Genomic DNA, 13,171 nt, shown 5'->3' on the forward strand with positions numbered 1-13,171 from the left:
ATCTGTCCAACTATCTGCCAAACTTGTCTGTTAAGCTCCATTCACACGCTTAAAGTGAACCTTAACCACTTTACCCCCGCCCGTACGAATTTCTCCGTCTCTTTTTCCATCCTTTAACCCCCAGGGACGGAGAAATCCGTACTTTCTGCGTTCCCGACGCTGTCCGCGCTCCCGCTCGTAAACACGCCGCTCGCCGCTAGTAAACACGCCGCCGCCTGCTCGCCCGGAGATCAATGAACGGGAAAATCCATTCCCGTTCGTTGATCTAAGCCCCACAATGATCCGCTGCTCTCCTATGGGCAGCGCGATCATTGTGAGAAAAAACTCACGTGTCCAGCCTCCTTATACTTCCTCCAAGCTTCCGGAAGGAAGCTTGGAGGTCGCATTAAAACAAAAAGTTACTGTGGCCATCTTGTGGCCAAATAGTAAACTACACCCTACAAAATTTTTCACATACAAATAAATGATTTTTACACAAAAAATTTACTCATTACCTCCCACACTCCCCATTTTTTTTTTTTTTTGTAATTAAAAAAAAATTAAAAAATGTACAATTAAAAAAAAATACATAAATAGTTACCTTAGGGACTGAACTTTTTAAATATTTATGTCAAGAGGGTATAACACTGTTACTTTATAAACTATGGGCTTGTAATTAGGGATGGACGCAAAACTGAAAAAAATGCACCTTTATTTCCAAATAAAATATTGGTGCCAAACATTGTGATAGGGACATAATTTAAATGGTTTTATAACCGGGACAAAAGGGCAAATAAATTTCATGGGGGTACTTATCCGTTAGCCGGGCGCATCCTCTAGGTGGCGACAAAACTCCACCAGAGTTACATCTTTCCCTAGTATCCATGTCGGCCTGGAGGAGGAATAGTAATTAGCGCGCCACCTGCCGGATGCGCCCGGCTAACGGATAAGTAACTTCATGGGTTTTAGTTACAGTAGCATGCATTATTTAAAAACTATAATGGCCGAAAACTAAAAAATAATTATTTTTTTCCCCACATTTTTCCTATTTTCCCATTAAAACACATTTAGAAAAAAATAATTCTTGACATAATGTCCCACCTAAAGAAAGCCTAATTGGTGGCGGAAAAAACAAGATATAGTTCATTTCATTGCGATAAGTAATGATAAAGTTATAGACGAATGAATGGAAGGAGCGCTGAAAGGTGAAAATTGCTCTGGTGCTCAGGGGGTAAAACCTCTCAGTGGTGAAGTGGTTAAGTCACCGATAAAAAATGAGATTTACTCACCTGGGGCTTCCCTCAGCCCCCAGCAGCCGATCGGTGCCCTCGCAGCCCCGCTCTGACGCTCTAGGACCCGCCGGCAAACACTTCCGGTTTGGCCATCACCGGCCGACAGGCATGGGAACGCGAGTGAATCTTCGCGTTCCCAGCCTGTATATCGCCCCCTATGCTGCTATTGCGGCCTCCTGGCACCCCGGGGCTGCGAGGGCACCGATCGGCTGCTGGGGGCTGAGGGAAGCCCCAGGTGAGTAAATCTCGTTTTTTATCGGTGACTTAAGGTTCACTTTAAGGCCTCTTTTCCATAGACTGTTGATAGGCAGTGAAATGCCTCTCAAACTTTCACAACTGCTCACTGCTGCCTGGTAATTGCTCACTGTAGCCCGGCAACTGCTTGCAGAGCACACAGTTCAACAGTCCATGGAAAAGAGGCCTAACAGGGGTGTTTTAGGCCTCTTTTCCACAAACTGTTTCTAGGCAGTGACATGCCTCTCAAACTCTCACAACTGCTCACTGCTGCCTGGTAACTGCTTACTGCTGCCTATCAACTGCTTGCTGAGCACACAGCTCAATAGTTCATGGAAAAGAGGCCTTATGCAGCACAAATGTCAAACAGCTTTTGTTGTAGAACAATTTGAAACAACTAAAAAAAAAAAAGTATTTTGCTATTGTTCAAAAAGCCGATAAGGCCTCTTTTCCACGAACTGTTTACAGGCAGTGAAATGCCTCTCAAACTCTCACAACTGCTTTCTGTTGCCTAGTAACTGCTTGCTGCTGCCTGGTAACTGCTCGCTGCTGCCTGGCAACTGCTTGCTGAGCACACAGCTCAACAGTTTGTGGAAAAGAGGCCTTATGGTGGCCGTACATGGTACAATTTTTTCATACAATCTTACCATTTCTATGTAGTATAAGGGAACTGCCTAAATTATCCTTACAGTATATTCACTTAATTTACCCTTATACTACATAGAAATGGTAAGATTGTATGAAAAAAATTGTACCATGTATGGCCACCATTAGACTGATAAGAAGTCAATCCAACCGTTGGATTGACTTCTTATCAGGTGATTGAACAATAGCAAAATACTTTTCTTAGTTGTTTCAACTTGTTTCACAACAAAAGTTGTATGGGGCTTAACAGACAAGTGTGGCAGATGGTTGGTGTGTATGAACCTTTACACACGTCCAACAAAGTGCATGACCAACTCCATGACATAACCAATCCCAAGACAAACCGTTTACATGACTTCTATTTTCAGCGCACCAACTAAACGACCAACACATTTGCATGGTGGGGTGTGGGTGTCTGTGCACCCTCTGGGGAAAAAAACACAGGAGACAAGGACGGGAGCCCAATAGTGTAATATGTCAAAAGAAAAATTGGATATAGAGAATGGAAACAAGACTACTCACAAAGGTGGGTTGCAGTGGGGCAACGACCACAGGAAGCAGGTGGAGACAATGAACCCGACTCCACTCGGGGTGACCCCTAGGGATCCGGATGCGGTCGCTCTCCTTGGAAAAAGAAGGGAGACAGATTTCTACCGTGGTTACCCACGTGTATTCTGTCTCAACCCCTCAGACCATAAGGTATGGGGGTATGGAATGCACAATTGATTGAAAGAGGCGCCCTGGTGGTTTATAAAAGCACTTAAAATCAGTATAAGATCGACAAAATATTTTGAGGTGGCTTACCTCAAAGAACCAAAAATCCTTGATGAAAACAAGAGATTTTATTAGTAGCACAGGCAACGCATTTCACGGGTCTGAGCCCGCTTCCTCAGGCCAAATAACAGTGCCAAACTACAAAGATATGGTCAGCATAGGGAGGCTCCCTATGCTGACCATATCTTTGTAGTTTGGCACTGTTATTTGGCCTGAGGAAGCGGGCTCAGACCCGTGAAAAGCGTTGCCTGTGCTACTAATAAAATCTCTTGTTTTCATCAAGGATTTTTGGTTCTTTGAGGTAAGCCACCTCAAAATATTTTGTCGATCTTATACTGATTTTAAGTGCTTTTATAAACCACCAGGGCGCCTCTTTCAATCAATTGTGCAACACATTTGCATACTGCGCAAGCATGGTGACGGACTGGTACACACGTGGCCAACTGTAAGATATCAGTCCAACAGTCAAGTGAGTCAAACCGCTTCTTATAAGTCACTTGTCTAGTCATTTGCCACATGTATGCTGACTCATCACACAAACCAAAATCAGACGACAATTGAGCAGATTTGTTGTACGTGTGTATGAGTCTTCAGACCTGCAATGTATACAGCTGATTTGAAACTACGATTTTATGAAATCGCATCTACACAAATTACACTGTGATCCATCAGGGGGGTCCTCCAATGCTCCAGGAACTTTTAGCTCTTTACTGTTTATTATGTATGACTGTGCCCAATCACTGTCGTCTCCTATAAACACCTGACTTTTGTCTGTTCTACTTCTTTCCCGTCTCCTACATAGCCCAGTCACACCAGCTGACCTCACTTTCGCTTTTGCACCAGACACGCCATCCACGTCATGTGACTAGTTACCAGTCCAGGAGGTAATGAATGGGTTAAGCGTCTTAACCTGGACACGCCCCGTTATGTCATCGAGTGACGTATTACGTTAGGAGTTCTCTCGACGTAGTCGATTTTCGGTGCTAGAGTAGAACGATTGCTAGGAATCGGCGACCAGTGTAGACTGCATTGAAAGCCGGTGAAGGCCCCGAAGCTCCCAGCGGTGACCGGACCGGCGAGGAGAGGGGAGCCGCGGGGCCGGTACGTGCCTTGCGTTGTGTGCGTACACTGCGTGCTGTACGTAAGTAGCGTCTGTGCGCGGCGGGGGTTATTAGAGGGTGGGGGAACCGATTGAGTGTGGGGTGTACTCAGGTAAGACAAACGGTAGGCCTGGTCAGTAGTGTTTAGTCAGCTGCAACGGGTTTGATATGAGTTACGGGTTGGTTTCCCGTCCTTCTGTGTCCTCGCAGCACCAGTTCTTCTACAACGGCCCTAGCTGTCCTACTAACACACTGTGCTCCCTACCTTCATCCCTGGTTCCCCTGTTTACACACTGTGCCCCTACCTTCAGCCCTGGCTTGCCTACTAACACAGTGTCCCTACCTTCAGCCCTGGCTCACCTACTAACACATTGTACCCCCTACCTTGAGCCCTGGCTCCCCTACTTACACACTGTGCCCCATGCCTTCAGCCCTGGCTCCCCTACTTACACACTGTGCCCCCTACCTTCAGCCCTGGCTCTTCTCCCAACACACTTTGCCCCCTACCTTCAGCCCTGGCTCTTCTCCCAACACACTTTGCCCCCTACCTTCAGCCCTGGCTCTTCTCCCAACACACTGTGCCCCCCTACCTTCAGCCCTGGCTCTTCTCCCAACACACTGTGCCCCCCTACCTTCAGCCCTGGCTCTTCTCCCAACACACTGTGCCCCCCTACCTTCAGCCCTGGCTCTTCTCCCAACACACTGTGCCCCCTACCTTCAGCCCTGGCTCTCCTCCCAACACACTGTGCCCCCTACCTTCAGCCCAGGCACTCCTACTTACACATGATGCCCCTACCTTCAGCCCTGGCTCTCCTCCCAAGACATTGTGCCCCCTACCTTCACCCCTGGCTCCCCTACTTACACATGATGCCCCCTACCTTCAGCCCTGGCTCTCCTCCCAACACACTGTGCCCCCTACCTTCTGCCCTGGCTCCCCTACTTACACATGATGCCCCCTACCTTCAGCCCTGGCTCTCCTCCCAACACATTGTTCCCCCTACCTTCAGCCCTGGCTCTCCTGCAAGCACATTGTATTAATCAATCTGAATGTTTGTATAACGCTTTTCTCCTGTTGGACTCAAAGCACTCAAGAGCTGCAGCAACTGGCATGCGCTTAAGAGGCCACCCTGCAGTGTTAAGGGAGTCTTGCCTAAGGACTCCTTACTGAATTAGTACTGATCCTAGCCAAGATTCAAACCATGGTCTCACACGTCAAATGCTTTGCCTTTAACCAGTACACTATCCAGCCACTGTGTTGTTGGTGTTGCACCTTAGAGGTTGGATATGCCCAGAGAACCGCAGCTCATAAACCTTGCTGCTGGCCTGAACTGAAAGATGCAGTAGTTATATTATAACTGCAGTAACTTACAGAGAAAACACATCCAGTCACCTTGCTCATTGTTTCTAAAAAAGACTAATTTCTAGCACACATTAGGACAACTGCTGCAGCGAGGAAAAGGCAAATGAATGCCTGGTACACACTATGCAATTTTCCATCGGATTGATGGAAGTGTAATTTGATTTCTGATGTTTTGATACATTTTGTACAGAAGTGATCATAAATTCAATTGGAAATCGGATTGGAACTGTTGGAAATTATCAAGATGTCTTGTCGATCTGACAGGAAATTGCATGGTGGAAACAATAAGAATACATAGTGTTTTTGGTACTTATCCGTTAGCCAGGTGCATCCGGCAGGTGGCGACAAAACTCCACCAGAGTTACATCTTTCCCTACTATCCATGTCGGCCTGGAGGGGGAATAGTAATTAGCGCCACCTGCCGGATGCGCCCGGCTAACGGATAAGTACCGTGTTTTTTTTGTTTTTTTTTTTTTCTTTAACCCAAATGCATAGCAGGGCTTGTGCTCACTAGGCCTGATGAGCCTTGTGCAGAGTTTAATTTCTGCTCAAGCTAATTCCACTTTCTATAGTGCATAAATTGTCGGTCATATTTTCTAGTTCAGAACTAATCTACAGCGTTCACTGGTCCTCACCACTTTCCTTTGGTGGTGGGCATTGTCCTCTTGGCTTATGGTTGTCAGTCTGTTGCTAGTTACACATAATGCAATTTCTGGTCCAGTCCATGGATTGAAATTATGATTTCCAACATGTCCGATCTGCTCCCAATTTAATCGGGTTACTTTTCAGATCAGTACTATGCAAAATTGATCCTGTTATTTAACCCATCGATCTTATGGGAAATTGCTTTTTGTGTACCAGGCATTTTGAGTTAGGACATGAGCAATGCTGTTAATATCTGTAGGTAGAGTAATACAAAGTGGTCTGTGTATGCAAGTTACATGCTGGAAAGCATCACACACTGTAATGTACTTCTAGTTTAGACAGTGTCCTATTAAAGCGATCTGAGCAGCTATTTAACAAAATGTATAAAACCCATGAGGGAGCTCTGGAAATGGACTGGACGGTTAGATGGGGGGGGGGGGGGGGAGCATTAGAGTACTTGCCTTTGAGGGCTGCTCCCTAGCACCCATCTGTATATGTGCTCTGCGGCTGGAGTAGCAGAGTTCTCCAACCCTGTCCTCAAGGCCCACCAACAGTACATGTTTTGCAGAAAACCACAAACATGTACAGGTGTAGTAAATAGTGTCTCAGCAGAACTGATTAAGGGTCTGTTTCCACTACACGCAGATTGGATGCAGAAAAATTGACTCCAATGAATGCCTATGGGAAAATCTGCATCAGAAAAATAGTTTAGTGGAAACAGGCCCATAGACATTCATTGGAGTCAGTTTTTCTGCATCCAATCTGCGTGTAGTGGAAACAGGCCCTTACTACCTCTGGGGAATTCCACAAAATATGCACTGTTGGTGGGCCTTGGACAGATTTGGAACACTGCTATACAGGACTTGGAGACACTGAAGCGGAAAAAACATATCATTTGTATGTGTAGTACAGCTATAAAAAACATTAGGAGCAGAGATGTAAGTCTAATATTGTTTCCAGTACAGGAAGAGTTAAAAATACTCCAGTTATCTATGCAAAAGAGCCATTGAGCTTCACAACTTTCAAAGTCGCAGAGAGCTAGGTCTTCTGAAGCTTGTTATCTCAACTGTCAGTCACTGTATGTCCTTTTTCTTTCCAGAGGACAGGTCAATAGTTCATTGGGCTGCTCTGTAAAATCATTTAGAATGCTGAGTAGTGTGTAAACTGCAAATATTAGAGCATGATGCAATGTTATAAAAAAAACTAACTGAAAATAAAAATGAGTATTTTCTTTGCTGCTAATGTTCTTGTAATTATCCGTACTATGCAACCAATTCATTAGATCATTTTTTTTCTCGCTGCAGTGTCTCTTTAAATAGAGCATGAATCTTTCCCAGTCAGACTTGTCAAAAACCTTAAAGGGGTTCTGTTGACGTTTGCTTTAAAAAAAAAAAAAAAAAAACTGCCACTTACCTGGGGCTTCTTTTGGCTCCCTGCAGCTGGCATGTCCTTTGCCGTTCCCCGCCGCCGGCATCGGTGTAATTATTCTTCTAACTGGACGAATAGAAGTGCGGCCGTGTGCCTGCTCGCTCCTGCGTGTCAGCTAACTGCGCAGTACGAAGGTTATATGTACTGCCTCTGCACAGTAAATTGAAGTGCCCGCACTTCTATTCGTCTAGTTAGACAAATCATTACACCGATGGCGTGGGACATTCCAGCTGCAGGAGGCCAATAGAAGCCCCAGGTAAGTGGCAGCTTTTGTTTTAATAGAAAGTCAACAGAACCCCTTAAGAGGAGCTGTCAGACATACTATCTCAGAAAAATAAAAACACATAAGTAGATAAATACTTGCTCTACTTACAGTATTGCACTGTCCACATTTTTGATTTTAGTGATTTTTCTGCAGTAAAAAGAGAAAATCCTTCTTAGGATTTCCCATATTAAAGAAAATCTAATGAAAAAACCTCCCCTATGGGGTACTCCGGTGGGGGAAGCCTCCTGATCCTATTGAGGCTTCCCCTGTCCTCCTCGGTCCCACTGTGGCGGCGAAAATCCTCCCGGAGCGGCGGTGATGTAATTATTTACCTCCGTGGCTCAGTATCCACTCTTCCCATGGAGATAGGCGGAAATAGCTGATCTCTGTCGGGCCTCTCTACTGCGCAGGCGAAAGAAGTCGCCTGCGCAGTAGAGCGGACCCGACGGAGATCGGCTATTTCTGCCTATCTCCGTCAGAAGAGCCGAAACAGCGCCCCCGCTGTAGCCTGGAAAGGTAAATATTGAACAGGCTGTCGGATTTATTGTGCCGGCTTTGAAGGGCTGCAGCGAGACCCCTGTGGGACAGAGGAGTACGGGGGAAGCCTCATTAGGATCCTGAGGCTTCCCCCTCCCGAGGTGAGTACCCCCCAGGGGACGGTTTCTTGTTAGTCTCTTTAAGCCAATCCTGAGGTCCTTTCATCCCGAAAGGCTCATACACACATCAGACTATAGTCTTTGGAAAATGAAAGCTCACAGACCAATCTTACCACCCTTTATGTAGTATGAGGACCATACCTACACAGTCTTTTCTATGGAGCTGAACTCCCCATCAGAAAAAATCTTTGCAAGATGCTGCACACACAGATGTTGTACAGACACAAAAGATCAGTATCTGCAAATGATCTGTTCCTGCCAAATATCCATTCCTGCAAATTGCATTCATAGTCTATGAGATCTGCAGATCATCATACACACCTTGTTTAACTGACATTTATCTGCAGATCAGACAATCTGCAGATCTAAAAATCCATCCTGGTGGATCTGATCTGTAGATGAATGTTTGTTAAACAAGGTGTGTATGATGATCTGCAGATCTCATAGACTATGAATGCAATTTGCAGGAATGGATCTTTTGCAGGAACGGATCTTTTGCAGGAACAGATATTTTGCAGATAATAATCTTTTGAATGTGTACAGCATCTTTGTGTGCAGCATCTTGCAAAGATTTCTGTCTGATGGGGAGTTCAGCTCCATAGAATAGACTGTGTAGGTATGTCTCTCACACTACATGGAAGGGGGTAAAATTGGTCTGTGATCTTTCATTTTCCAAAGACTATGGTCTGATGTGTGTATGAACCTTAACTCTCCTCTACCTGATTTGCCTGCTCTTAACTATAGAAAATTGCTTTGTCTCAGCATGAGAAATATTGCCCAATCAGAGAACAGAGGTGTGGGAGGGGAAAACAGGAGGGAAAGAGGCTTCAGCCAATTAGGTTTTTATGCGCTCCAAGCTCTGCACCTTGGGTACCCAGACACTGCTTTATTTTATCTGAGGAAGCAGACTGTGCTCTGTGAAACGTGTTATTTTGTCTGAATTTTTTTTTCCCTATATTGGCGCTGCCCCTTCTTCTGGCGAGCTGGTGTCTTCTGTGCATGCGCAGTTTGGAAGAGGCCCCAGACTACTGTCACTACCCAGTAATGGGAGCAGCTCCTGGACCAAAGGACATCATCATCATCATCATAATCATTATTATTAAAGTGCAAAGTTATAGCTTTCTGTATTAAGTCTGAGGGGAAGTAGAGTAGTAAGAAAGGACAACCCAGCATGCCCTGCAACTTCCTTTTTGTGTGTACCAAATAAGTCAGGTAAACTGGGGAATGAACCTTTATCAGCAAGAAAAGGAATAGTGATTTTAACTTTTGTATTGCCTGGTTCGCATCCTTAATACTTGTTTACCAGATAAAAATTGATTTTTGATTTTATGCCCGACAGTTGCACTTTCTCCCTGCTTGTTCAGGGTCTTTGGCTAAAAGTATTAGGCCCCATTCACACTAGAGCGTTTTGCTGCGATTTCGGCAAAATGCTCAAACGATAGCGCTTTTTAAAAGCGCTTGTGTAATGAAACCCTATGGGCCCGTTCTTGGGTGATATGCGTAAATTGCCCAAAAACGCAAACGCGTCACCTGCACCATTATCAGGCGATTTCCTTGCGTTTCAGTGCAATAGAATTCGCCGCAGTGTTAATTTTATGCGTGAAATCATGGAAAAATCACTCCTGCAAAAATCGCCGGCGTTTTGTAAGTGTGAATGACGCCTTAGGGCCCTTTCATACTAGGCTCAAAAATGCTCCAAGTCAGCGGGGCAGATGCACAAATGTAAACAGATTGTTTACGCTTGCCACTTAAGATAGAACAGAGTGGGAGGGGAACGCATAATCTCGACTGATGTGGTTTTTCTGGAGCATGCAAACTTTCCCCCATGCAGTCGGTGCAAGCTTATGGCATTGGGATAGTGTCTGTTCTTACGAGGCTCGTTTTCCTCGCCTGTTCCAGATCTACTTGCCTGTTTCTGTGCCTTTGGGCACCATTCAGCGCATACTGACCACTGCTGGGGTTGGGGAAAAGTGCCTGTATCGCCGTCCCAGCAGAAGAGTAGAGCAATCATTGGATGGTAAAAGTCCAGTGGGAATCCTCCATAGCACCAGGGAGGATTCTCATTAATTCCGTGGTGGATCAATGAGAATCCTCCCTGTTGCTACTTAGGATTCCTATTGAACTATCCAATGGTAGCCCCATGTTTCTGCTGGGGCTCTGAGCATCCCGGCACTTGTCCTTGGGCACAGCTGTGCTGTCAGATTGAATGGCAGCCCAGATGCAAAACAGTAGTGGGTGTGAACATCTTGCTGGACACTGAGGGCATATTCACACTACAGTAATAAGCGGGTGATTCCCACCTAGCGCTAGCGAAATTATACCCCTATGGCAGTGATCTCACTGCTGTGATTGTGGCGTTTTGCGACTAATGGCAAACACAAAATGTGTTAACTGCAGCATTTTGCTGCGATTCAAGAGCAATCTCGGTACAGTGCTTAAACAAGCACTGATTGTGATAATCAGGAAGCGCAGTAAAATTACCCGCGCAAAACTTTTTTGGTACTTTGTAGTGTGAATGGGGCCTGACGGCACAGCATAACTGTTCAGGTAACACTGTGAATACACTGTTGTGTATCTGGTACAGTGTGAAACTAGCCTTCAGCCAAGTACACACATCCAGTCTTTATTGGCCAAGTTTCAAACTTCCATGTAATTTGAAGGCTGAGGCTGAATTCAGTGGTCCATTGCATAACGCACGTGCTATGAATGAACTGCAATGGAGACTGGACATAGACTATGGCCTCCATTCACTAAGAGCCTGCTGGAGATAAGGCAAGAGAAAACTTACCTCCACACATCGATTAAGGTGTAGAGATAGGTTTTCACAGTGAGAGTTATCTTTTCTCTTCAGTCCTTAAGTTACCTCCTCTGTAGTTATTTTCATATGCAGTTCTGGAGTTATTTTAAGGATTGAAGAGTTAACTTTAGAGATCTCACCTTAACTTAAAGACAAAAGTTAACTTTAGGTTTGCCTGAGGTAAAATGTGTCCTGAATACTACATGCCTTATCACCAGGGTGATAACTCTACAAACGTTATTAAAGACAGGAGTTAAGTTTAGTGAATTGAGGCCTTAGATAGGTACAGAAGGCAGAGATGGCAGTGTTCCAGTGTCAATTTTTTTTTTTTTTTTTTTTATATCCCATGGTTTTATTTTATATTGAAAGATTTACAAAGTAGATTGAATGTAACAGTGGCAGTCTATTAAGTGTCACTAAATAAAAACACCTGAACTATTGACCTTTTTCTATCTCCCTCTGCTCTGTTGTATTCTGCCAGGAAAACTTGTATGGCTGTAATTTATCAGTGAGGTTTACTATATTCTTGACAAGGTACCAACAAGACAGAAGTTGTCACTTCCATGCCTAAAAATTAACTCTTTAAGGCAGCAAAATTGTAGTTAAATATTAAACATCAATTGAAAATCTAGAGGAGTTTCTCAGCATTATTACAACATACGCCTTTATGAAAAGGTTTTTTTTTTTTTTTTTCTTAGGTTTCAGACTGGGTCTGTTGGGATGGATCACCAAGAGGATGTAAGCTGCAGAGACATCAGGAAAGCCCCCCGAAGCAAATCCCATCACCGATATTCAAAGGTATTAAGGCTGAACTATTAAAGGTTTTATTATTGCAGGTTTGGGGTTTCTTAGGGGGGGTTGTGTTAATTTATGGCATTTATTTTTAGCAAGTTCTTATTTAGTAAAATATTACAACTGTGCTTCAACAGGAACAACTTCTAGTCATCAAAGAGTTACCGCATTCTAGACAAAGGCCGCCTTGTTTACTTGATAAATATGACAGGTATGTTGTGTTGTATGTTGCACATCTTAAAAAAACTAAAGTTCATTTCCTATTTGAGATTAATCCTTGTCTTGACTGTGACACAGTGATGGAGTTTGGGACCCAGAGAAATGGCATGCATCCCTATACCCTAATTCAGGGCGCAGCTCTCCTGTCGAAAGCTTAAAAAAAGAATCTGATGCGGAAAGAAGTTCATTGAAACGTCGGATAGCAGGTAGAATGCTTAGAAACCTTTGTGCTGGTTTTGTTTCCACACCCCTTTTTCTGATTGCCTATATGGCCATATCACAGATAGGTATGCATGCTATATTTGCAGATGGATTGAAATATCCACATGTCTATTAGAATATACACGGGATTGTCAGCCACAAAAGCCATTTCCACTTACCCGCTGTTTAGTTTAATATGCAGCCTGCAATCTTACCCTGCATTGCGAGCACTCCAATATAAGCAGAAATGTTTCTCCTGTATTAAATCTTCTCTCACTCAGCATGGCTCTATTTGGTACATTGCTGAAGAGAAGGAAGCTTGTCATCACCCCTCCTATATTCCTGCTCTGACTGATTGGCTAAGGGCAGTTCAGTGAGCTGATGAAATACGATCTATGCTGTGCTAAAACATTTGCAAAGCAAGCTAGATATTGGTGATGGTCAAGTAGATGCAAGTAACTTTGAGTTGATGCAAATTTATGCAGCTTGAAAATGAGCGAATCATATTTTACCACGGCAGGATTTGATTGGTTCATTTTCAAGCTGCATAAATTTGCATTAACTCGAATATATTTGCATCTACGTGACCATCACTACTAGATATGATAGTGCAGTTCCTAAGAGGGGAAAAAAGCAAGGGAGGAAATGACATCAGGATTGCCTTCAGCCAGAAGTCAAAATGTAAAATGCCAGCAGCAGTTTTTTCTTTATTTACTATATAAAATTCACTGAAATCAAAATTTAAACTGTACAATAATGTAATTCATGAATACAATTCAATGGC

The 13,171-nt window shown here is 44.1% G+C and overlaps 2 protein-coding genes across 8 annotated transcripts in view; one reads left to right on the forward strand and one right to left on the reverse strand.

Moving 5' to 3' along the window:
• Window positions 1-4,042, reverse strand: part of SFI1 (SFI1 centrin binding protein) — a 145,840-nt gene extending 141,798 nt beyond the window's left edge. The window contains exon 1 of one of the 3 annotated variants that reach the window (XM_068238479.1): window positions 3,835-4,042. The gene's annotated coding sequence lies outside the window, so the exon portion shown is untranslated. Of the gene's footprint in view, window positions 1-3,745 lie in introns of all 3 variants that reach the window. The other 2 variants (XM_068238463.1, XM_068238456.1) reach the window with 2 other exon arrangements.
• EIF4ENIF1 (eukaryotic translation initiation factor 4E nuclear import factor 1) overlaps window positions 3,846-13,171 on the forward strand; it is a 54,728-nt gene continuing 45,402 nt past the window's right edge. For 2 of the 5 annotated variants that reach the window (XM_068238499.1, XM_068238529.1), the window contains exons 1-4: window positions 3,846-4,065; window positions 11,874-11,973; window positions 12,105-12,178; window positions 12,265-12,392. In XM_068238499.1, coding sequence (XP_068094600.1) covers window positions 11,896-11,973; window positions 12,105-12,178; window positions 12,265-12,392 — 280 coding nt within the window. In that variant the 5' untranslated portion in view covers window positions 3,846-4,065; window positions 11,874-11,895. The other 3 variants (XM_068238514.1, XM_068238506.1, XM_068238521.1) reach the window with 3 other exon arrangements.

Source organism: Hyperolius riggenbachi, chromosome 1 (assembly GCF_040937935.1).
Source record: "Hyperolius riggenbachi isolate aHypRig1 chromosome 1, aHypRig1.pri, whole genome shotgun sequence".
In the NCBI taxonomy this organism is placed as follows: domain Eukaryota; kingdom Metazoa; phylum Chordata; class Amphibia; order Anura; family Hyperoliidae; genus Hyperolius; species Hyperolius riggenbachi.